This window comes from Vulpes lagopus, chromosome 7, assembly GCF_018345385.1.
Source record: "Vulpes lagopus strain Blue_001 chromosome 7, ASM1834538v1, whole genome shotgun sequence".
NCBI classification, from domain to species: Eukaryota; Metazoa; Chordata; class Mammalia; order Carnivora; family Canidae; genus Vulpes; species Vulpes lagopus.
In genome coordinates this window covers 26,023,297-26,046,344 of record NC_054830.1, presented here as the reverse complement: position 1 = coordinate 26,046,344, position 23,048 = coordinate 26,023,297, and the positions used below count along the sequence as shown (strand labels likewise).

At 42.6% G+C, this 23,048-nt stretch overlaps 3 protein-coding genes across 11 annotated transcripts in view; 1 reads left to right on the top strand and 2 right to left on the bottom strand.

Annotated features, from left to right (window-relative positions):
* Positions 1-4,918, bottom strand: part of KCTD6 (potassium channel tetramerization domain containing 6) — a 42,575-nt gene extending 37,657 nt beyond the window's left edge. For both annotated transcript variants that reach the window (XM_041762237.1, XM_041762235.1), the window contains exon 1: positions 4,599-4,918. The gene's annotated coding sequence lies outside the window, so the exon portion shown is untranslated. The remainder of the gene's footprint in view (positions 1-4,598) is intronic.
* A 138-nt stretch (positions 4,919-5,056) lies between these two features.
* PDHB (pyruvate dehydrogenase E1 subunit beta) lies at positions 5,057-11,550 on the top strand. Its single transcript, XM_041762233.1, has 10 exons — positions 5,057-5,158; positions 5,242-5,295; positions 7,067-7,174; positions 7,266-7,328; positions 7,429-7,464; positions 7,861-8,146; positions 8,542-8,652; positions 9,619-9,710; positions 10,577-10,718; positions 11,007-11,550. Exons 1-10 carry the CDS (start codon positions 5,117-5,119, stop codon positions 11,150-11,152), a joined length of 1,080 nt encoding a protein of 359 aa, XP_041618167.1. The 5' UTR covers positions 5,057-5,116; the 3' UTR covers positions 11,153-11,550.
* Positions 11,551-12,253: 703 nt separating this feature from the next.
* The window catches only part of PXK (PX domain containing serine/threonine kinase like), an 84,241-nt gene continuing 73,446 nt past the window's right edge, over positions 12,254-23,048 (bottom strand). For 2 of the 8 annotated variants that reach the window (XM_041761846.1, XM_041761847.1), the window contains exons 18-19: positions 14,994-15,030; positions 13,355-13,547 (exon numbers count right to left, since the gene is read on the bottom strand). In XM_041761846.1, coding sequence (XP_041617780.1) covers positions 13,355-13,547; positions 14,994-15,030 — 230 coding nt within the window. The other 6 variants (XM_041761840.1, XM_041761841.1, XM_041761842.1 and 3 more) reach the window with 3 other exon arrangements.

Genomic DNA, 23,048 nt, shown 5'->3' with positions numbered 1-23,048 from the left:
GGAACCACAAGTGGCCAAAATAATCTTGAAAAAGAATTAAAAAGCTGATGGACTCAACTTCTGATTTCAAAACTTATTACCAAACTATACTAATCAAAACAGTGTGGTACTGGGGTGCTTGGGTAGCTCAGTCAGTTAGGTGTCTGACTTTTAGTTTTGGGTGGGGTCGTGATCTCAGGGTCCTGGGATCAAGCCTTGCATCAGGCTGCCTGCTCAGCAGAAAGTTTGGCTGTCTCTCTCCCTCTGCTCCTCCCCTGCCCTCTCTGTCTTTCTCTCTCAAATAAATAATAAATAAATAAAGTCTTAAGATTAAACAGTGTGGTACTGGCATAAAAAGAGACATAGAGACTAAGAAACAGACTAGAAAGCTCAAAAATAATCTCTCCCATATATGGGTCAGATGATTTTCAACAAAGGTGCCATGACAGTCAACAAGGAAAGGACAATGTTTTCAATAAATGGTATTGGAAGAACTGGATAACCACATGCAAAAGAATGAAATTGGACCCCTACTTTACACCATCTATAAAAATTAACTCAAAATGGATCAAAGACCTAAACATAAGTTACTAATATTAAACTCTTAGAAGAAAATATAGGAGAAACGCTTCATGATATTGAATTTAGCAATGATTTTTTTTTAAGATTTATTTATTTATTTATTCATGAGAGACACAGAGAGAGGCAGAGACACAGGCAGAGGGAAAACCAGGCTCCATGCAGGGAGCCTGAAGCAGGACTCCATCCCAGGTCTCCAGGATCACGCCCTGGGCTGAAGGCAGGCGCCAAACCGCTGAGCCACCCAGGCATCCCTAGCAATGATTTCTTAATTATGTTAAATCAGAAACAAACGGAGACCAACCTCGAAAATTCCATGAACCGACAAAATCAGTTTAAGCATACAAACACAGCTTAATTTAGCTTAAGCAAATTAGCTTGCAAGGCTAACTTGATCTGGGTAATTTCTTACCAGAAATTGGTGCCCCTATAAATGATAAGCAAAACTTGAACTGTTTCCCAAGGTTAATATAAAGTAATCACTGAAAATGTGATATTATAACCAATCACCATGAAGAATAAACTCACTGCTTTCTCACTATATAAACTGCTCTATTAGCAATATACTCCTGAACCTCACTTCATGCTTTGGTTTGAATGTTCCTAGCCTACAAACTGTCTTTTTGGTCTGTGCACAATAAGTTTTTACTAATTACTACCTCAGTGATTCATTGGTTTTACTTGGTCTATTTTGAATCTTTGACAGATATACCAAAAGCATAGGCAATAAGAGAAAAAATTTTAAAAAAAGAAAAATAAAAAAAAGAAAAAAGAAAAAATAAACTGGATGTTATCAAAAATATAAACTTTTGTGTAACAAAGAACACTATTATTAGAGTGAAAAGGAAACCCAAGGAATGGGAGAAAATATTTGCATAACATATATATATCTGATAAGGGATTAATATTCAGGATATACATAGAACTCCTGTAATTCAACAACAAAACAAGAACTCAGTTGAGAAATAGGCAAGACTTGAACAGTCATTTCTCCAAACATACAGATGGCCAAAAAGCACATGAAAAGATGATCAATATCACTAATCATTAGGGAAATGCAAATAAAAACAAAGATGAGATACCACTTTACACATATTAGGATGGCTATTAGCAATTAAGCAGAAAATAGTAAATGTTGGTGAGAATGTGGAGAAAGTGGAAACCTTGTGCATTACTGGCGGGAATATAAACTGGTATATCTGCAATGGAAAAGAGAATGGTTATTCCTCAAAAAAATTAATCCAGAATTAACATGATCCAGCAATGCCACTTCTAGATCATACCCCAAAGAATTAAAAGTAGGGGCTCAAATAGGTATTTGTGAACTAATGTTCATAGCAGCATTATTCACAAATCTAAACGTTGAAAACAACCAAGAGGTCCATCAACAGAAAAATGGATAAACAAAATGGGATATATGCATACAATGGACTATTACTTAACCTTAGAAAGGAATGAAATTCTTTTTTTTTAAGATTTTATTTATTTATTCATGAGAGACACAGAGAGAGAGAGAGAGAGAGAGAGAGAGGCAGAGACACAGGCAGAGGGAGAAGCAGGCTCCACGCAGGGAGCCTGATGTGGGACTCAATACCCGGGTCTCCAGGATCACGCCCTGGGCTGAAGGTAGCACTAAACCGCTGAGCCACTGGGGCTGCCCAGGAATGAAATTCTGATACATGCTACAATATGGATGATCCTCCAAGACATTACACTAACTGAAACAAGCTAGTCACACTCACACACACACACACACACAAGTACTGTATGATTTCACTTACATGAGGTAGAGCAGTCCAATTTATACAGATGGAATGGTAATTGCCAGGGCTTAGCGGAAGGGGGAAATGGAGAGTTACTGTTTAATGAATAGTTTCCTTTTGGGAAAATGAAAAGGTTCTGGAGGGGTACCTAGCTGTAGAGCCGTCTGTAGAGCGTGCAACTTATGATCCCAGGATCATGCCTGATCCTTATCCTAAATTCAGCCCCACACTGGGTGTAGAGATTACTTAAAAGTAAAAAGAAAAGAGAGAAAGTTCTGGAAATGGATAGTGGTGGTGATTGAACAACAATATGCACATATTAAATGCCAATGAACTATATGCTTAAAGTGGTAAATTTTATGTGATATATATTTTACCACAATAAAAACCAATCTAATTAGAATACGAACAAAAGACTTGAACAGACACTTCATCAAGGATGGATGGCAGAAAAGCATATGAAAAGATGTTTAATAATTAACCATTAGAAAAATGCAAATTAAAGTCATGAGGGACACTGCTACACATGTATTACAATGGCTAAAATAGAAAATATTGATAATATCACACACTGGCAAGCATCTAGTGCAACTGGATGTCTCATACATTGCTGGAGGTCGTGTAAGATGGTATAGCCACTCTGGGGCAGCCTGGGTGGCTCAGCGGTTTAGCGCCGCCTTCCGCCCAGGGCGTGATCCTGGAGACCCGGGATCAGTCCCACGTCCAGCTCCCTGCATGGAGCCTGCTTCTCCCTCTGCCTGTGTCTCTGCCTTTCTGTGTCTCTCATGAACAAATAAATAAAATCTTAAAAAAAAAATGGTATAGCCACTGTGGAAAAACACTCCAATATAATCATACTGCTCGGTATTTACCTGAAGAAATGAAAACTAATGTTTAAAAAGCCAGTGTTCATTGCAGGTTTATTGGTAATAGCTAAAACTGGATACAAACCAAATGTCCTTCAAGGAGTGAATGGATAAACATGCAACCACTTAGAGATAAAAAGAAACGTTGATACACGCAACAACTTGAATGGATTTCAAGAGCATTAGGCTGAGTGGAAATAGCTAATCTCCAAGAGTTACATATTGTACGATTCTGTGTTGAAATATTCTTGAAATAACAAATTATAGTGATTGAGAACAGATAAGTGGTTGCCAGGAGTTAGGGGTGGGGAGGTAACAATGAGGTAACAGGAGGGAGGTGCTTTGTGGGGATGGAACAATTCTGTATTCTGGCTGGGGTAGTAGTTATGTGAATCTGTGCGTGTAATACAATTCTATAATACTACACTCCCCCTACCCCTGCCAGAATGCATATAAAAACTGATGAATGGGGGATCCCTGGGTGGCGCAGCGGTTTGGCGCCTGCCTTTGGCCCAGGGCGCGATCCTGGAGACCCGGGATCGAATCCCACGTCGGGCTCCCTGCATGGAGCCTGCTTCTCCCTCTGCCTGTGTCTCTGCCTCTCTCTCTGTGCGTGACTATCATAAATAATAAATAAATAAATAAATAAATAAATAAATAAATAAATAAACTGATGAATGCTGTATAAAGTCTCTACCCAAGTTAAGAGCATTGCACCGTTATCAATTTGGGGGATTTGACAATGTACTATGGTCATCCAAGATATTGGGCAAAGATAGTTGAAGGTCACATGGATGCTCTTTGCACCAGTTTCACAATTTCTTGTGACACTTAAGAAAGAAAAAAAGAAAACTTAAAGAAAGAAAGGAGGGGTGCCTGGCTGGCTCAGAAGAGCATGGGACTCTTGATCCCAGGGTCATGAGTTTAAGCCCCAGGTTGGGCATAAAGAATATAAAAGAAAAAAAAAAAAAAAAAAGGAAAAGGGATAAAGTATTGATACACTTAACGACATGGATGAATCACAAAAACATGTTGCTGAGCCAGACACAAGAATGATAGAATTCCCTTTACGTCAAGTTCTAAAACAGGCAAATTAAGTTACGGTGATGGCGATCAGATCTGTGGTTGCCTGTGGGGTGATGTGTGGGGAATGATTGGGAGGAAACGTTGAGGGAACTTTCTGAGGTGATGGGAATGTGCATTTTACTGTGGTAGAGGAAGCGAAAAGCTCTCTTTAACACATTTCGCTTGAAATGACCAACCAACCAAAAAAAAAAAAAAAAAGATTGAAAATTTTGGATGAAGGACGTCCTGACGACTGACAACCCGAAGTGACTTGAGGAAAAGTGGAGGTAACAGTCATCACGCGGGAGGGTTCCTGTGAGAATTACAGGAGCTGGACAGCACTTACTACAATGCCCGGCACACAGTAGGCGCTTCATGCCTCGATGAAAACTCCGGTTCGCATTCCAGGGAGCAACAGACGGACAGCACGGTCCGGCCCGGGGACCACCGGGCTCGTTCAGAGCGTGCGCAGGCGACACTTGGTGCCCTAAGGGTTTCAGTGCCCGCAAAAGGCTGACCGAACTGTAAAGGTCCCCGCAGCCTCAACCTAACATTCCTCAGAACCTGCCTTCCGGGCACCGCGCCTCGGCCAGCACCGCTTACAGACGCGTCCCGCCGCGCAGCGCGCACCGCAGCAGCCGCCCGCTCCCGGGAAGTTGATTGGCCCCGGCCCCAGAAATAGCGGTAGTACCGCCCCACGCGCCACCTAGGCCCCGCCCCTCGGCCCCTCACCCGGCAGGGGATGGGCGGGGCACGCAGGCGCCGCGCGCTGCCATTGGCCTGAGCTGGCGCGGGAGGCGGAGCCTGAGGCGACTGCGGTCCTGCGGTGTTGTCATTCGGCGGCTGCTGGAGGACACGGTCAAGATGGCGGCGGTGTCTGGCCTGATGCGGAGACCCCTGGAACAGGTAGGCAGCGGCATGCGTGCCTCCGCGTGATCTCTGCCCGCCTTGCGCCCCCTCTCAGCGTCCTCTCTCTCTCTTTTCGCCAGGTGTCGGGGTTGCTGAGGAGGCGCTTCCACCGGACGGCGCCGGCGGCGCTGCAGGTAGGTGGCCTGGGCGCTAGCCCGAATCCCGCGAGGGACGCGCCTGCGCCGTGGGGACAGGGACGGCACGGGCCCTGAGGTCCACGGGTTCCCACATCCTGCGTGGGACTCCGAGCGCCTCTTGCGACCCAGCGCCGGACACACCAGCAAGTCGCCCCAGCCAGGCTCACTGGAATCTGTGGGCGATCTGAGGAAACTAGAACTCGCGCTTCCTCCCTCAACCCCCCCATTTACATTTTTTAAGTAAAATATACATAACCAGATTTACCATTTTAAAGTGTATATTCAGCGGCAGTACTTCCTTTTACTATGTTGTGAGACCATGACCACCATCGGTCTTCAGAACTTTATCACCATCACACACAGAATCTCTCCACCCCTTAAACACGAACTTCCCATTTCCCTCTTGCTCCCGGTTAACCTCTTTGGCACTTTCTGTGCCTTTGAATTTATCTATTCTTGGTGTGTCCTGGAAATGGAATCCTGCAGTGTTTGTCCTTTTATATCCGGTTTATTTCACTTAACATATGTTTTCAAGGTTCATTCATGTTGTAGTATGTGTCAGAATTTCATTTCTTTGTTTAAGGTTGAATAATATTCCATCTTATGCATATATCACATCTTGTTCCTCCATTCTGTCTGATGGGTGTTTTCACCTTTGGGATTTGTGAATAATGCTGCTAAGAACACTGGTGTGCAAGTATCTGAGTCCCTGCTTTTATTTCTTTTGATCATCTCTAGAAGTGGAATTGTTGGATCATACGGTAGTTCTGTGTTCAACTTGAGGAATTTCCTACCCCTCACCCCCTCTTTTTCTTTTTTCTTTTTTTTAACTAGAGGACTCTCAATCTGTCTAGTAAAATAACTTGTAGATTCTGAAGGTAGTGTTTGGAAGTTCCCAGTACCTAGTGAGTGCTCAAAACATAGTTTTATTTAGGCTTTCTTAACAGTTTTCTGTCCCATACTACGCTGAGTGTGGAAATAAAACAACTGAATATAATTTCTTTTTTTTTTTTTAAGTTTTATTTATTTTTATTATTTATGATAGTTACAGAGAGAGAGAGAGAGAGAGGCAGAGACACAGGCAGAGGGAGAAGCAGGCTCCATGCACCGGGAGCCTGACGTGGGATTCGATCCCGGGTCTCCAGGATCGCGCCCTGGGCCAAAGACAGGCGCTAAACCGCTGCGCCACCCAGGGATCCCTGAATATAATTTCTACTCAGGAAACTTGAGCTGGTCTGGCCAGCAAACAGCTTTTGTTAAGTTTAGGTGCACATTAAAAAAAGCATTCAGTAAATTTTTCATTAACAAATTCAGCCAAAGACTGTGTATGAAAATGTTACTTTTAGAATTCTTTGAACTTTTTTTTTTTTTTTTTTAGAGATTTATTTGAGAGAGAGAGAGAAGGGGCACAAGCAGGGGGCAGAGATAGAGGGAAAGGGAGAAGCCGACTCCCTGCTGACCCTGCTGAGCAGAGAGCCCACTGCAGGGCTCAATCCCAGGATCCCGGGATCATGTCCTGAGCCGAATGCAGATGCTTAACCAACTGAGCCACCCAGGTGCCCTCCCCTCACCTTTTATTTTTTTTTTAAGATTTTATTTATTTATTTGAGGGGGGGGGATTCTTTGAACTTTTAAAGAGAAGCCTGTCCTAGCAATAGTTTTCATACCATATGCTGTAGGCAGCCTAGTAATTATAAAAGGAGAGAATCTCAGTAGTATCTGAAACAATCCTGTAGCTTATTGGCTGTTTTCCCCATACCTGTGACAGGTGACAGTTCGTGAGGCTATAAACCAAGGTATGGATGAAGAGCTGGAAAGAGATGAGAAGGTATTTCTGCTTGGGGAAGAAGTTGCCCAGTATGATGGTGCATATAAGGTAACCCAAGATATGTGAAAGCGATATAAATTGAGGTGGCTGTTTGCCCCCATATACACTTAAAAGTAATGAGATCATTTTGTAATTTTAGGTTAGTCGAGGCCTGTGGAAGAAATATGGTGATAAGAGAATCATAGATACTCCCATATCTGAGGTGAGCCTTCCATCAGGACGCAGACTTTTCAGGGGCATGTTAAAGTGTACACTGTTCTGATTTTTATGGATTTTCACTTGTGTTTGTGTTTTACTTCTAGATGGGCTTTGCTGGAATTGCCGTGGGTGCAGCTATGGTGTGTAATCCTCTTTATGAATCTCATCTAAAGAGATTTTTTTTTTAATAATTAAAAAAAATTTTTTTGTATTTTTTTTATTGGAGTTTGATTTGCCAACATATAGTGTAACACCCAGTGCTCATCCCGTCAAGTGCCCCCCTCAGTGCCCATCACCCAGTCACCCCGTCCCCCCACCCACCTCCCCTTCCACCACCCCTTGCTGGTTTCCTAGAGTTAGGAGTCTCTCATGTTCTGTCACCCTCTCTGATACTTCCCACTCATTTTCTCTCCTTTCCCCTTTAATCCTAAAGAGATTTCTTTTAACATGACCTTTTAAAAACATTGAAGTTTGGATTGGTTGCCACCTTTTATTGCTTTTTAGTTTTTCTAAGATCTTTGTTTTTGATTTGACAGGCTGGGTTGAGGCCCATCTGTGAATTTATGACCTTCAATTTCTCTATGCAAGCCATTGACCAAGTTATAAATTCAGCTGCCAAGACCTACTACATGTCGGGGGGCCTTCAGCCTGTGCCTATAGTCTTCAGGGGGCCCAATGGTGCCTCAGCAGGCGTGGCTGCCCAACACTCACAGTGCTTTGCTGCCTGGTATGGGCACTGCCCAGGCTTAAAGGTGGTCAGCCCCTGGAATTCAGAGGATGCAAAAGGACTTATTAAATCAGCCATTCGGGATAATAATCCAGGTCAGTAGAGTGAGCCTTGGGTCTCTTTTGAACATTGAGGAACTAAGTTGAAATCTTTGCCTGGAAGGAAGCCGTTTAAGGGTTCTAGTTAGGCTTAGACATATAAAATGTTATGATTTACAGATACAGCAAAGACCATTAAAAAGGTGTTGTTTTTGCTTTTCTGACTATACGGAGCCTATTAGGTACCTACAACACTGGTTTAACTATAATAGATAAAATTAGGACTGACCAGACTATAGATGCCAGTACCTAAACCATCCTCTCAGGGCTACTGGACACAATAGATAGGAGGCTTCCTAATCTGCACAGTGAAACTTTGCACAAAATGAATGATAGTTATGTATATACATTTGGTCATGTAGTTAGTTCTGTTAAATATTTGTATTTTGTAGTGGTGGTGCTAGAGAACGAACTGATGTATGGAGTTCCTTTTGAATTTCCCTCCGAAGCTCAGTCAAAAGATTTTCTGATTCCCATTGGAAAAGCCAAAATAGAAAGGCAAGGTAAGAGCGCTTAGTACATGCTAAAGTATTTGTAATCTAGCTCCTGTATTTATGTTTGTCAAATTTTTTTTTTTTTTTTTTTAAGAAGTGTGGGAGGGCCAGAGGGAGAGAGAATCTTAAGCAACCTCCATGCCCAGCAGGGAGCCCAACCCGGGCTCAGTCTTAACAATCTTCATGACCCGAGCTGAAATCAAAAGTCAGACACTTAAGTGAGCCACCCAGGCACCCTGGTCGAACGATTCATTCTTGAAGTTCCTGCCCTTTACTTTGGTTAGGAAATTATCAAGTTAAGAAATCCATCATGTTGGGGATCCCTGGGTGGCTCAGTGGTTTAAGTGCCTGCCTTTGGCCCAGGGCGCGGTCCTGGAGTCCCAGGATCGAGTCCCGCATCGGGCTTCTGGTAGGGAGCCTGCTTCTCCCTCCTCCTGTGTCTCTGCCTCTCTCTCTCTCTCTCTCTATGCCTATCATAACTAAATAAATAAATCTTAAAAAATAAAATAAAATAAAAGAAATGAAATCCATCATGTTGAGGCACCTGGGTGGCTCAGTTGGTTAAGTGTCCAGCTGTTGGTTTGGCTCAGGTCATGATCTCAAGGTCCTGGGATCAAGCCCCATGTCAGGCTCTGCACTCAGCATGGAGGGTGCTGAAAATGATCTCCCTCTCTCTCTCTCCCTGTGTTCCTCACATGCTCCTGCTCTCGCACACATGTGCTCTCTCCTCCTCTCTCAAATAAAATCTTGAGAAAAAAAGAAATGAAGAAATGTTACACTTTGCTCATAAACTTTTGTGCTTTCCTGATTCTCAGTCCAGTAGATTTGTATTTCATTTTTAGGAAGGCTATCACATTCCTCACCTCACTGGAACAGAGTTGAATTTTACAAATGAACAAGAGCCACAATGGTTGTGGAGCAGTACAACATCTTTAGTTTCAACCTGGTCTCTGACCTGTGACCACTCTGTTTCAGGGACACACATAACCGTAGTTGCTCATTCAAGACCTGTGGGCCACTGCTTAGAAGCTGCAACAGTGCTATCCAAAGAGGGTATTGAATGTGAGGTACGTAGACATTCACTTCTTAAAGAATCAGAAAGTTTCCTTTTAAACTTAAGACCCAGAAATAGGAGTTTGAATTCTGTAACAGGTTAACTAAGTGTAAAATCTTGCTTTGTCACTCACTTTTGCTTAAAGCTGGGAATCTTCTTGCTTTTCAAATACCTATTTTTAGAATAGTACTTACTTTCTCAAGCTGGGATCCAGCCTTGGAGCTAGAGGTTGGGACACAGGGAATCTTAGAAATCAGTGTCTAACCTTTTCATGTCCAGGACCTACCACTTGCTAGTTAAACTTGGGCAAGATCTGTCCTCTGAATCTCAGCTGCATCAGCTAGAAACAGAATACCTTTACTGTCCCACTAGGGTGGTTGTTACACTCAGTGTAGCACCTGGCACACAGTGACCAGTCAGTTGTTAGTTGTTTTGATGAGAAGGAAGTTAAAGGGATCCCTGGGTGGCGCAGCGGTTTGGCGCCTGCCTTTGGCCCAGGGCGCGATCCTGGAGACCCGGGATCGAATCCCACGTCGGGCTCCCAGTGCATGGAGCCTGCTTCTCCCTCTGCCTGTGTCTCTGCCTCTCTCTCTCTCTCTGTGTGACTATCATAAATAAATAAAAAAATTAAAAAAAAAAAAAAACCTTTAAAAAAGAGAAGGAAGTTAAAGCCCAGGAGGTTAAGTGAATTCTTAACCACTTGTGAAAGATTTTTGTTTTAATTACCATTTCCCATTTTACATTTTGTCTTGAATAGGCAGATTTGGTTTTCCTAGACTCTGAGATTAACAGGAAACAAAACAGGGAGTGGTATTATGGGGATGAGACTATACTTGTGGTGCAGTGGCTCTATAAAGCATATCTGTATTATCTGTTTAGGTGATAAATATGCGAACCATCAGACCAATGGACATTGAAACAATAGAAGCCAGTGTCATGAAGACCAATCATCTCATAACTGTGGAAGGAGGCTGGCCACAGTTTGGAGTAGGAGCTGAAATTTGTGCCAGGATTATGGAAGGTATTTCAGAGAACCTGGTTCTAGAATACTCAAGCTGTAATAAACAATGTATACCGGGACACTGTATAGAGAGCAAAAGCTAGGGGTGGCCAAAAGTCTTAACTTTTCAATTTCACCTTGGCATTTTTCCTTTGGGTAAAATTTTTTTTAAAAAAGCCAGAAACAATCCCCATAATTAGTATATTCCTTCAGGTTTTCTCTCCTTGGAGAGCCATACCTCCTGTGGGAAGGTGGTGGTGTTCAGTGACTTTTTTTTGCTTCTCTCAGTTGAGCCTCCTTCTCTCCTAGGCCCTGCATTCAATTTCCTGGATGCTCCTGCAGTTCGTGTCACTGGTGCTGACGTCCCTATGCCTTATGCAAAGATTCTAGAAGACAACTCTGTACCTCAGGTTAAAGACATCATATTTGCAATAAAGAAAACATTAAATATTTAGTTTGGACTTGAATTTCAAGTCATTGGGATTTACTTAAAATACTTGCTGACAGTTCACCTGAATTGTACTGTAAGACCTTATGATTCATAAAGCTATCTCTAAAACAACACAGATGTTTTTGTACTTGGAAGAAGTTTAAATGTGCTTGTATGTGGAAAAACTCTCCTCTCCTGCCCTAGACTCCATGGGCGGGGGGCACGGTTTGGTCTGTTACAGTTATGTTCTTTGAATAAGGCTAACTTAAAATTTTACCCTCTCCCAAGGACAAGGTCTGAACATGGCAGAGTTCTGCAGAAAGACATATCCAAAAATGACAACTTGTATGTAAAGATAAAAGCTATTATCTACATTTGCTGTTTGATTGTTTTGATAAGGAATAAAAGAATTCCTAACTATGACTAATTGTATTTTTATATTCTTGAGGTAATAAATCTGGGGTGGGTGGAGGTCTTAAAATTCTGCTAAGAATTTCTATTAAGAAATGAGCGATGCTGGGCAGCCCCGGTGGCACAGCGGTTTAGCGCCACCTGCAGCCCGGGGCGTGATCCTGGAGACCCGGGATCGAGTTCCACATCGGGCTTCCTGCGAACTCGGGCTTCCTGCATGGAGCCCGCTTCTCCTTCTGCCTGTGTCTCTGCCTGTCTCTCTCTCTCTCTCTCTCTGAATGAATAAATAAATAAATCTTAAAAAAAAAAAAAAAAGAAAAAGAGATTAGTGATGCTAAATCACCTGAACTGCCATCACATTTATAACTAACTTGTCCACAGACTCTTCAAATGCCCAATTGTAATTAATTCCCTCAAAATTAAATGAAAATTAGTATCACGTATTTTTCCCACTGCTGAAAAAGAGACATACTGCCATATGCTGTCCTCTTTAGAAGTTGAGACAGAAAAGATAGATTTAGTTACAGAAGCATATGAGGGGTGTCTAATTTAAATGGCAAGACAGGATTGTTAGATTTTAGTAATTAAGAGGGAAAATATGACACAAAAGAGACATAGGAGAGGTGGGAAGGAAACCAGAAATATTGTGTGGATCTATTCTTTGTTTATAAGAATTCCCACTTAAAATGCCTAGCACCAAGCTACAGACAACATACTTTCTTGACATGGTTTATTTTAATAAAAAATACAGCTGAACATTTATCACAGATTAAATGAAACTATACACAATGACATTCTCTCTGCATAGTAACCAACACTGATGTGTGTACTTGAATTTTTAAATGGATTATTTATAATCCTTTAAAGTGCAATTTATTTAAGGGTTTAAGCAAATCATAGGATAAAGGATCTAATAAATGAGTAACATTAAAAAGATGATATATTTGGATAAACCTTTCAAAAAAATCAGAATTGATTTCTATGGATGCCAAATTTACTTGTGTGGTAATAATAACCCCCCATAAACCACAAACTTGACTTTATTGGTGAGGATGAAGATCCTCTAATCAGCAAGAGCTTTTTCTGATATTAACATTTCCTGTCTGTCCAATACACTCTAACTAAAAGGAACTATGAGTCTAGAGTGGTTGCTTTCGCAGCCCTGAGTTCTATAACCACAATGGTATTCTTGTTAGAACCTAGAGAGGTTCCAGGCTTGACTTGCCCCTGACTATCTGAATGGAAAAGGAAGAACTCAGTTGCTTCTCTCACTCCACGACATAACTATGCTTTGGACTACAGTGTTAATAATGTCGAAGACAAAATAAGGTAGCAAAAATGGGAGTTACCTAAGAAATAACCAGAAAATGCTTTATAGAGAAATGAGAGGAACATTTCTGGGAGCTGTCTGACATAAAAGGAGAGATTGCAACACAAAGGTCATTCACTGCTCTGAATATTGTCATTGGTTTTTTTGTCCGTTTCCTTCAATTGGTGAAAAGGTTGACTCCGATATGCTGCTGCCCCCAAAAGATGCCCATTAGAAGATGAATAAGACTCCTTTAAAATGGTAATAAAGGAGCAAAATAAGTATTTCTTAAGGCAGAAATGCCAGCCTGACTTCATTCTACTTGAATATTTCCCTCTTGAGAAGCCTCTTATATGAGCATCTGAAAACAGTATGTGACTGTACTGGCTCAGCAATTATTCATCCGGAAAAAGAGTACGTTAGGGGTTGGAGGTGGGAGGAAAAAACAAAGAACTTTTCCCTCCAAGTGTAAACACGAAGCTTTAGCCGATCTTAGGAGCACTATGATCACAGGTTTCGGCTTTCCTCAAAGTTCCCTTTTGGAAATTCTGGATGGAGCTGAGTAAGGCCCCTCGGCTCACACCATTCACAGCCTGGGGCGGGAGCTGTGTAGGCGCCTCTGTGCTCGCAGGAAGCAAGGGAGCTGCTGGTGGTGGAGGCGGAGGCGGAGGTGGAGGAGGTGGAGGTAATGCGGACATCCCTAGGTTTGGGAGAAAGGGGACAGTCAGATTCATCTCTCCAAACACCCTGCACACATGTTACTGCCCAGTCCTGGATGGAACACGCTTTGATGAGACTGCAAATATTTTCCTACAGAGGGACCAAGAAAACCTGGTCCTGTATGTTTTTTTAAAATGCTGAACAAGAAAGCTAGAAGCATCAAAGAGGAATTAATTTCCCCAGATAATAGTCAACTAAGACAATATCAAAGATTACATGAAACTATACATAGTGACATTCTCTCCGTTCTCCATGTAGATGAGGCTCTAACTCCATTTCCAAATTTTAGCGATGATCCCAAAATTCCATCAGCTGTTTTAGGCAGGTCCAGGGCACCTACTGAGCTAGCAAGTAAAAATAGACATTTGTATGCAGAGTTGGGCTACCTGAATATCAATTACTGATAAAGGATGAACATTTCTTTAGCTGCTCCAACACACACAACATTTGAAGGATGTGATTTAATAGAAAATGACAAACCACTCAGAATTCTCGGCAAGGAACCAGTGCCTGCTGGGTTAAGGGTTCCCCAAGGGCCTGTGTCTCCAATCATCATTTTCTATTAGGCTGCATTAAAGAAATATAATAGGGATCCCTGGGTGGCGCAGCAGTTTGGCGCCTGCCTTTGGCCCAGGGCGCGATCCTGGAGACCCGGGATCGAATCCCACATCAGGCTCCCGGTGCATGGAGCCTGCTTCTCCCTCCGCCTGTGTCTCTGCCTCTCTCTCTCTCTCTGTGACTATCATAAATAAATAAAAAATTAAAAAAAAAAAGAAAAAAAAAGAAATATAATAGGCTAATAACTGTTAACAGTGCAAAGCAAGGGGCAGAAGGCTCTTTTCCATGGCAATGGTATTCTCAGGGATGAGTATTCATCAGCACCTTCTTTCCACTGCGGCCTAAACCAGGAACAGAATGGAACGGTAATAACCCTACGTCTTTGCTGAAGCATCAGGAGAGACTCTACCCTGGTGGGTGAGGAGAAGGAATCTGGACACGTATCTAAAACTTAGCTTCCAGGCACATGAACACTTGGCAGTTGACATTTATAGTTCTGAATAGATGAATGAATTATTCTCCTAGGACAAGATAAAAACTGAGTACAGCAAAAGACCTGCTTTAAAGAACTTGCTTGTGCCACAGAGTTAGCTGCCCCATTTCCTGTGAACCTTGCAGCACTTGGTGACTCCCGTTTCTAGCCTTGCCCTTGGTCCGTCCCAGGGCTACCCTAGCGAGACACTCTGTTAGGTGTTCTTCCCCTCCAACCTGCTACTGAGCTGTGATGGTAACAAGTAAGCATACCATTACCACTTGAGTTTATATGGACGAGTGGTTCAGGATCACCAATAAAATACTTCGCTAAGAGATCCTTTTTACCAAGTGTGCCACATAACGGTTCAAAGTCTTGTATTTCATAGAAAACCACTTACCTTCGTTACATCTTTTACTAAAACCGAAGGCAGCTGAAATTAAAGAATCACACAGATACACACATTCATGCTCTGCAATCTTAGAATTCTCAAAAAATGAAAATATAATATGAATAAACGTTAAATACAAACAAATGAACAAAATGTAATTCTCACTGGTTCTATACAGTAACAACAAATGAATGATGTTCTGTTATGTTCTCTGCCAGGGTGACTCCTGGAAAAATGTTCCCAGCTTCATGTTACAAGGTTACAAAGATAAAAAAGACTTTAAACCCGTAATAACTGCTGAGGTGAGAAGAGCAGGGAGGATAAGTGAGCTAGAAGCATTCCTCTGAGGGAGTTTTTGGAGAGTGGCCAGTGAAATCCCAGTGGGGGTGGGGGTGTGTCTCTGAAGGCTCTTGGGACCTAGCAGTAGCACCAAGAGTGCCCCCGAGGAGCCAGCAGGCTCTGATACCCCACCACCCAACAGCCAACAAAGGACAGCAGAATCTGCACTTGACACACAGGGCCCACTGTGTTCCAGAATGGGCTCTAGAATTTCTGCCTGTCAGCTTTGTGCTTTGACCCTGGAGAAGAGTCACTGCAGGTAACAAGAAAGAAGACAAGCTCTGGGCTGCAACAGCACTTGCACCCTGCTAAAGGCAGAGAGTGACCTGTCCAGAGACCTGTCACCCTTCCAGCCCAGGATTCTGGAAGGCTAGGGGTGGGTCTCAGCAGCTGGACCTGGATTTCGGCTGCCTCTTGGCACAGAACAAATCTGCTTGGTCTTCGTAAGGAGCCAACCCTCGACTTTGGCTTCATTATCAGCCACTCAAAATTAAAAGTGCAAATTGACTATCTCAGAGTTTGGAGTTGGGGGTGGTGTTCAGTACATGGATCTTTAGTTTCCAAGTAAAGGCTGAGATTGTTAGGACTTTAAATGAATCTCTTTGAATATGAAGGTAGTGTAAATAAACACACGGTCCCAAGCATCACAGAGTAACTTGTGCTTATAAAGCAAATGAGAGGTCGAGGTTGTACAAAAGGAGAGGCTGCTCATTCAAGGATAAGGAGCAAGGTCACCCTGACATCTGCTCAGAGGGCCAGACCAGACCCACAGGGCCTAACTGTCCCACAAGGCCCACTCTTCCTCACTGGGCCTGCGGACAACTAGGGCAGATCTTGATGTATAATCAGGGCAAGGCCAGATCTCATCTTGCCAGCTCAGAACACTCTAAAAGAGGGAAGGAGGTCCCCGAGTTAGAAGGTCAGTAATGGAGGAAGTAAGAACACAGACCCAAGGATTCAGCCTCTGATGACAGGCCCCACCAGGGTTTTTTTGGCATTTTCTTTTTACTTCCTCTATAGGCCACACAATTCCTTTAAAGGTTCGTTGGGGCCTAAGCTACAACGCATTCTACCAGTTGCAATATTGATATGGGTCAAATTCAGAGCTGGCTATTTGGTCTGAGGTTGACCTGGGAAAAGCCGCCTAATGCCTGAGTGCCACTGACTCGTCCCCCACCAAGTACCCAATAGTCCTTATCTGCAGGCCACAGACAAGACCAGGCAGATTCTATGTTACATCAGTTGCTAACTAACTAGAATTTAAGTAAAAATTTGAAGGGGAAAAAAAAGCTTGGTTGTCAACTGAATTCACCCATCTTTGAGAAATATTGGCCTGCAAACCCAAGATGAGGGCTGCTCCCAAATAGTTCTCTTCCATCGTAACTACTCTTATAGACAAAAATCCCAAAAGCCAACTACTTTCATCCTCCCCAGAATCCCATCCACCAAACTAGTGAGAACCTGGCAATCCAGTAGAGGCCCTGGAACAGATCACAGACTGTTCCAGAAGAACATAGGTTAGATCTAGGGTGGAATACTTGGCCAGAAACATCTTCACCAGCCTCGGGGAAAGGATGTCTGGGGGGAGGTCCCCTCTCTCTGGGGCCAGTTTTAGCAGTGGGCAATCCATAGGTCTCTGTAGATCACGAGTTCCTTTGTGGTCCACGAATAGAAGTGGGGAGACCACGTGGCCATGAGACCAAGACCAGAGCTGCTAGCCACCCTCAGAGGGAACAGAATACAGTGACCCCTGGAAGCAGACAGCCCTCCCAGCTCTTGGCAACTGCCTTGGTATTTTGCCTCAGATAGATGAGGAGGCTGCCCTCATGTCCGAACTCAAGAGTTATTAGGGATGCTTAAAAGAGAGCTGTTTTTCCCTGCTGTCAGTTATAAAATGTCAGTGAGTTGTCTTCCTGTAACTAAGAACTGAGTTGTCAATCGGCTAACACTCTTTCCCTTCATCAGAGTAATAGCAAACCAGTATTTTTGCTCCATCAAGACTCTGAGATCCTACTTTCCCAAATTAAAACATAACAAAATACCATGCAGTTGATTTGCAGGTTTTAGAGTTGTATTTTAAAACTATAATCAGAGTGGAAATGAGGATTTTGAAGGTCACGGTGAAAATGAAATGAATGTAAATGAAGTCATTTGAGTGTTTTTAAAGATGCTGTATTTCATTTAAATGTTCAAATAAGGAAATCCTCCCAAATCTGCTTTCCCAATTGTTCATCACTTCAGTGATCTAGATGCACTGGGTCCCATTTCACAGCCAGAAACAGAGCATCTTTAAAGTTAGAGAAATCAGTATAGCTTACTTTACCGAAAATTCACGTTCAAAATGGTGCATGCTCTACTGAAAACAGCAAAGAGAGAAAGAGAGAGAGAGGGGACACAAGTCATTATTCAGATTTTAGTGTCATTTAATCAAATAGTAAGAGACAGCAAAATATTAGTCTGAATCACATGCTGATTATTCTCACTAACAAACTAGGATACACTTGACTGCAAAATGCACTGCTTTGTCAGCACATCTGTGACCCTTTTAGAATTCGGCAAATGTGCTAACACAGGAACCAAAGAGTCAATATGCTGATAGAGTTGCCAGGGAGTCACTTTCCTCTTCATACTTTTCTGTTTTGCTTTGTTTTGTTTTGTTTTGTTTTGTTTTGTTTTGTTTTGTTTCAGGGCCATTTAGGTGCTATTTTTTTATTTGTTTATAAGCACAACACTCACTTCAAAAGACCTGGGAAAGTTTTTAAAGCCCCCCTGAGAAGTGGAATGGGTACTAGAAGCATAATTAGTTCTATAGCTTAATAAAAACAGTCAAGAAGGGAGAAAAATTAGAACTCACCACTTTTTCCCAATTGAGTCTTCTATAGTCTAAAATGGAGATCTGTCTTTTTAAAGTTGGGAAAAGCAAGAGTACAGGGTAGGTCTAAGGGGTAGCTCCTGGGCAGGGGCAAGCAGCCCCTCTTTGACGGCCACTGGGATCTACAGGCTGAGTTGGGGAGTGAGTGACATTGCTTATTTATGGCTATAAAACCATTAAAAAGAAAATAAGCAGGGCAAACACTTCTTGTCTTCCCTTTAACTGACTGGATTCTAAGTTAAATGTGAAGGATAACGCTTCTCTGGACAATGCATCCCAGAGTTCCTGATGAACCAACGTGCCCTACTGCCCAGAGGAAAACCGTTTCATCTGGGGAGGGGCCAAGAAATAAGGCTCAGGAGGGGCCAGGCAGGCTGACCACTCACTTGGGACAGATCTGGGAGGATATTGTGGACATTGCCCTATACCACCTCCACCCACAGGAGCCCAAGGCTCAAGGAAGGAGCTTACAGCTCTGGGCTTCGAAATGGGGAAGGAAGGCTATAAGAAGGCAGCAGAGCATAGCCAACACACTCTTCAGAGAAGCAGAGCAGGAAGACTTGTTCATCCCAAAGATGGCAATCACTTTGTGTATGTGTAGGTTTTAAGAAAAAGAAGCAATTCTTATGGCCAGAGACAAAGATTTTGAGCCTAGAATGGGTATCAGACATTTGACCTGGCTAGACAAATTCTAAACATTCTGAACAAATCACTCTCTTTTTCATGATGTATTTATTCTTAACCATCCTTCCTATTATTCAAGTTTTTAAAAAATATTTTATTTATTTATTTATTTATTTATTTATTTATTTATTTATTTATTTATGATAGAGAGAGAGAGAGAGAGGCAGAGACACAGGCAGAGGGAGAAGCATGACGGGAGCCTGACGCGGGACTCGATCCCGGGACTACAGGATCGCGCCCTGGGCCAAAGGCAAGCGCTAAACTGCTGAGCCACCCAGGGATTCCCTATTATTCAAGTTTTCAGTTACTCTGTGCCCACAAGGCTGTTTTCCCTCCTCCAGCTCTCCAGACATGGAACTTCCCTCTCTCTCCACTCATTCTTACACATTGAGTTTTCTATCAGTTGCTAGTTCTCTCTCCAAAATTACTGCTTTAGGGATCCCTGGGTGGCGCAGCGGTTTGGCGCCTGCCTTTGGCCCAGGGCGCGATCCTGGAGACCCAGGATCGAATCCCACATCAGGCCTCCGGTGCATGGAGCCTGCTTCGCCCTCTGCCTATGTCTCTGCCTCTCTTTCTCTCTGTGACTATCATAAATAAATAAAAAATTAAAAAAAAAGAAATAAATACATCTTTAAAAAAAATTACTGCTTTAAATTATAAGCTGTAAGCAAAAGGGCTAGAATTCTCTTTCAGGGCATTCATAGCTTATGCGTGATAGCACTTTACTGCTTATAAAGCTTTGCTGTGCACATTACCTAATAAAGACCAGGAATTCTTCAAAGAATGGAAATTACTTGTCCAAGGTCACAGGTACAAAGTGGTAGAGCTGGGACCCATGCCCAGAGTTTTCCAATTCTACTTTCAGAGTTCTTTTCACACCACTGAGCAATATTTAACAGCCTACACTCTGCAGTGCACCCCGAAAGAACAGGCACTCAATCAAAATTGGTGGGGTAAATGAGCAAAGACAGAACCAAGTTCTGAGTCCTGGCTCTAGCATCCTTTAACCTCACTAGAGCCTCCATTTCTTTGTCTTTAAAATAGAGCTATAGTAGAAACTATTTTCATTGGATGGGAAGGTATTTATGACAATTAAATAAAATGACTTTAAATCACATAGAACAGTGCCAGGCATAAGCACCCAAAATATGTTAGATATGATTACTAAAAACAACAATAATTTAGGGTCTCCTCTTAGTTAGCTTTCCCCAAATACCCTTTTGCAAACCTGTTTTAAAAAGAACCCCGCCCCCCCCCACACACAAAATAGCAAGGCAACAGGATTGTCCACTCTCTCAAAACAGAGTGCAAGAGCATATTTGTGTTTGTGTAAATTGGGACCTTCTAAACTGCTCAGTTCTAAGAATACAGATTATAAACATGAGTTGGTGATATTTACCATGAAATAAGTCAGGATAAAGAATTTTAAAGCTCTTGAAAGAGTGACTTTCCAGAGGTAGGAAGCATAACCTTTAGCAGAAAAGAAAGGAGTGTTCTCACTGAAAATATAAGGATTGCAGCAATGGGGTTTTAGAGAATTCCACTTCTCCCAGTGGAATCACCAGCAGACTTAGGGAAATGATATTTCTCCCGTCAATCTGGTAAGGACTTCAAGAAGAGGCTCCACGGCAGGGAGGTGCAATAAGAAATGGGAGAGGCCCCAGCCCTTACACAATTGCTGGAAAGAGCTCATGAGGGTGAGACCCTTTCACTTAGAAACATCTGTCACTTCTGCCCCATACTAGAAGTAATGGAGCCTAAGACCACCACCGTCCGCTATCACAAATGTGCTTAAAGCAGACACTTTCGAGAAGGCAGACAATGCAGCCAAACTAAACCTGCCTAAATTGATCTGTTGCTGAGCAAACAGGATTCCCAGTGGATTTACAGTATGCTTGATTAGAAGGGACTGTGAGATGGTCTCTCTCCCTTTAATTCAGATCTTTTTGCCTTCTACAACAGAGGGAGTAACCAACACCCAGACATGCAGAGTGACTTATCCACGGTCTCCCTATAAGGAACAGGGTACCGAGGGCTTACTGTATGCCAGGTGCTGTTCTAACCCCATACATATGGAATGCGCTGGATCCTCATAATACCTCCCCTAGGCAGACACTATTATTATCCTCACTGGCAAATGGGAACCTAAGCGACATGGGGGCCAATAATCTTGTCCAGGGTCCCAGAACTAGCAAGCGTTCATCCTCAAATTTAGGTTCCCCAGCCCAAGGTATAGTTCCCAAGGGCTCCCAGACTGAGTTATGTTTGAGATGCTACCTTGAGCAGAAATTCTTTTTTCAATACTAGTCCTTGAAAGTGAAGATTTTTCCTTCCTTCTTGAGAAAACTGCATTTCATCATAAAGCTAGAAGACACTTATTCTTGGTTCCCAGATAAGCATGCCTTTTTTTTTTTTTAATGATAAACTTGGTCTAGAAACAAAGACAAATTGGAATAGATGTGATTCTAGCAACAAGATGGGGAGTGTGCAGAGAGGCAGTGAGAAAGATGAGCCCAGGGAGAAGCCTGTCCTCCTGTCCTAGAAGGAGAGGCCAGTCTAACCAGAGGCTGACCACCAGAAGATGCCACCCTGAGGCTAGGAATCTGCTCTCACCCAGGAGAGGTCTTGAAGGCAGAGCAAGCCTAAGCAATCTAGCAACAAGGATTTACCAAGCAACAACCAGTAGCATGAAGCTGCTCCTTATTCATGGCTCCCTCATGCCTTGCATGAACAGAAACTGATGGACCAGTTTTTCAGGTAGAGATTCTCTATTGGAGGTAGGGAAATGCTAGGAGAGAAGATATTACCCAAAGGAAAGTATTTGCTTTATGTCTATCACTATGGAGCTCTTGCGAGGCACTGGAAATGACTCCACATGAGCTAGGGCCCTGCCTGTCTATTCCTCCCTATAACCCAGGACCACCTACAGTGCCCAGCACATTGCAGACTCTCACTAAACGCATCTGAAGTAACTGAATGAATAAATTTACTGTTTAGGGCCTGAAATGCTGGGTTGACTGGCAAAGGCTAGTTGTCATTTTTAAGAGATGCATTACAGTTAAGTGCCCAGCAGAGGTCAGAGTACAGTCTGGGCTGAGATACTAATTTCATCAAGAAATTGTTTGGAGGAGATAAGGGAAAGGAGCCAATATTTGCTGGGAACCTACCACCTCTACCGGGCTTTGTGCTTGGGGCCTCACATGTTTTCCCTCTCAATCCTTACAATTCCCTTTCAGAATAGGTACCATCAAATTCACAGTAATGCTCCCTGCTGCTCCACTCACCTCAACATTTTTGCAACATTGATCTAATTACAAAAGATTCCCTTTTCTCTTCTCTCATTCTAAAAACTTCATCTCACACAAACTTGCTACAGTATGAGATAGTTCAAACACAAGTAAATCAGAGGATTCATGAACAAATCCAAATAGATTGAGAATTGCCCAAGGCATTTAAAAATGAGAACTGGCAGTTAACTTCCCAGGACCACATCCAATGCACACAGTAGGTGCTCCATATGACTAAAAAGATACCCTGTATATTAAAGAAGGGTTTATGGATTCTCACTAATTTGTTCTCTCAATTTCCTTCAAACAAAGTGGTGTGAAATTAATATCCTTTCTTCCAGAAAATGGCTGAACATGATCATCTGGGCAGTGGAGCTCCAGAAATTTCTGACCAACCTATACAAGTCACCTCTACATAAAACAGAGAAGATTTTCTTGTTTAAGACAGAGAGGATTATATTCTCTCTTGAACAATATTGGGGGGCTTTCTTGTAAAACAGAGAATATTTTCTTGTTTAAGACAGAGAGGATTATATTCTCTCTTGAACAATATTTGGGGGCTTTCTTGTAAAATCTGCTGACAAAGTCAGAGAAAAGAATATCATTCCCATGAGCCAGGTACTTTGCTCTTCAAAATGGGTCCTGGCCCAGAACACTCGGTAGTAACCATTCTCAGTCAGCAAGAGGAGACAGCACCAGCCAGAAGTAAGCTATCCAAACTATTCCTTTTGTACTTTGTCATTTTCTTAGCAAGGTCAGTTAGAAGACATGAGAGCAGATGGGTAATGTCTTGATAGCTCCTGGGTATTGCCTTAAGCCTTGATGAATATGGAATTGTCAACTCATAAATCAACCTCAGGCAATGACCCTCCCTTCAG

Bases quoted from the DNA above. Each gene is read 5' to 3' on its own strand.
- PDHB (XM_041762233.1), top strand. From the start codon at position 5,117: ATGGCGGCGGTGTCTGGCCTGATGCGGAGACCCCTGGAACAG. The intron at 7,175-7,265 runs GTAACCCAAGAT...TTGTAATTTTAG, and splicing joins AGTATGATGGTGCATATAAG to GTTAGTCGAGGCCTGTGGAA. The intron at 9,711-10,576 runs GTACGTAGACAT...TTATCTGTTTAG, and splicing joins AAGAGGGTATTGAATGTGAG to GTGATAAATATGCGAACCAT.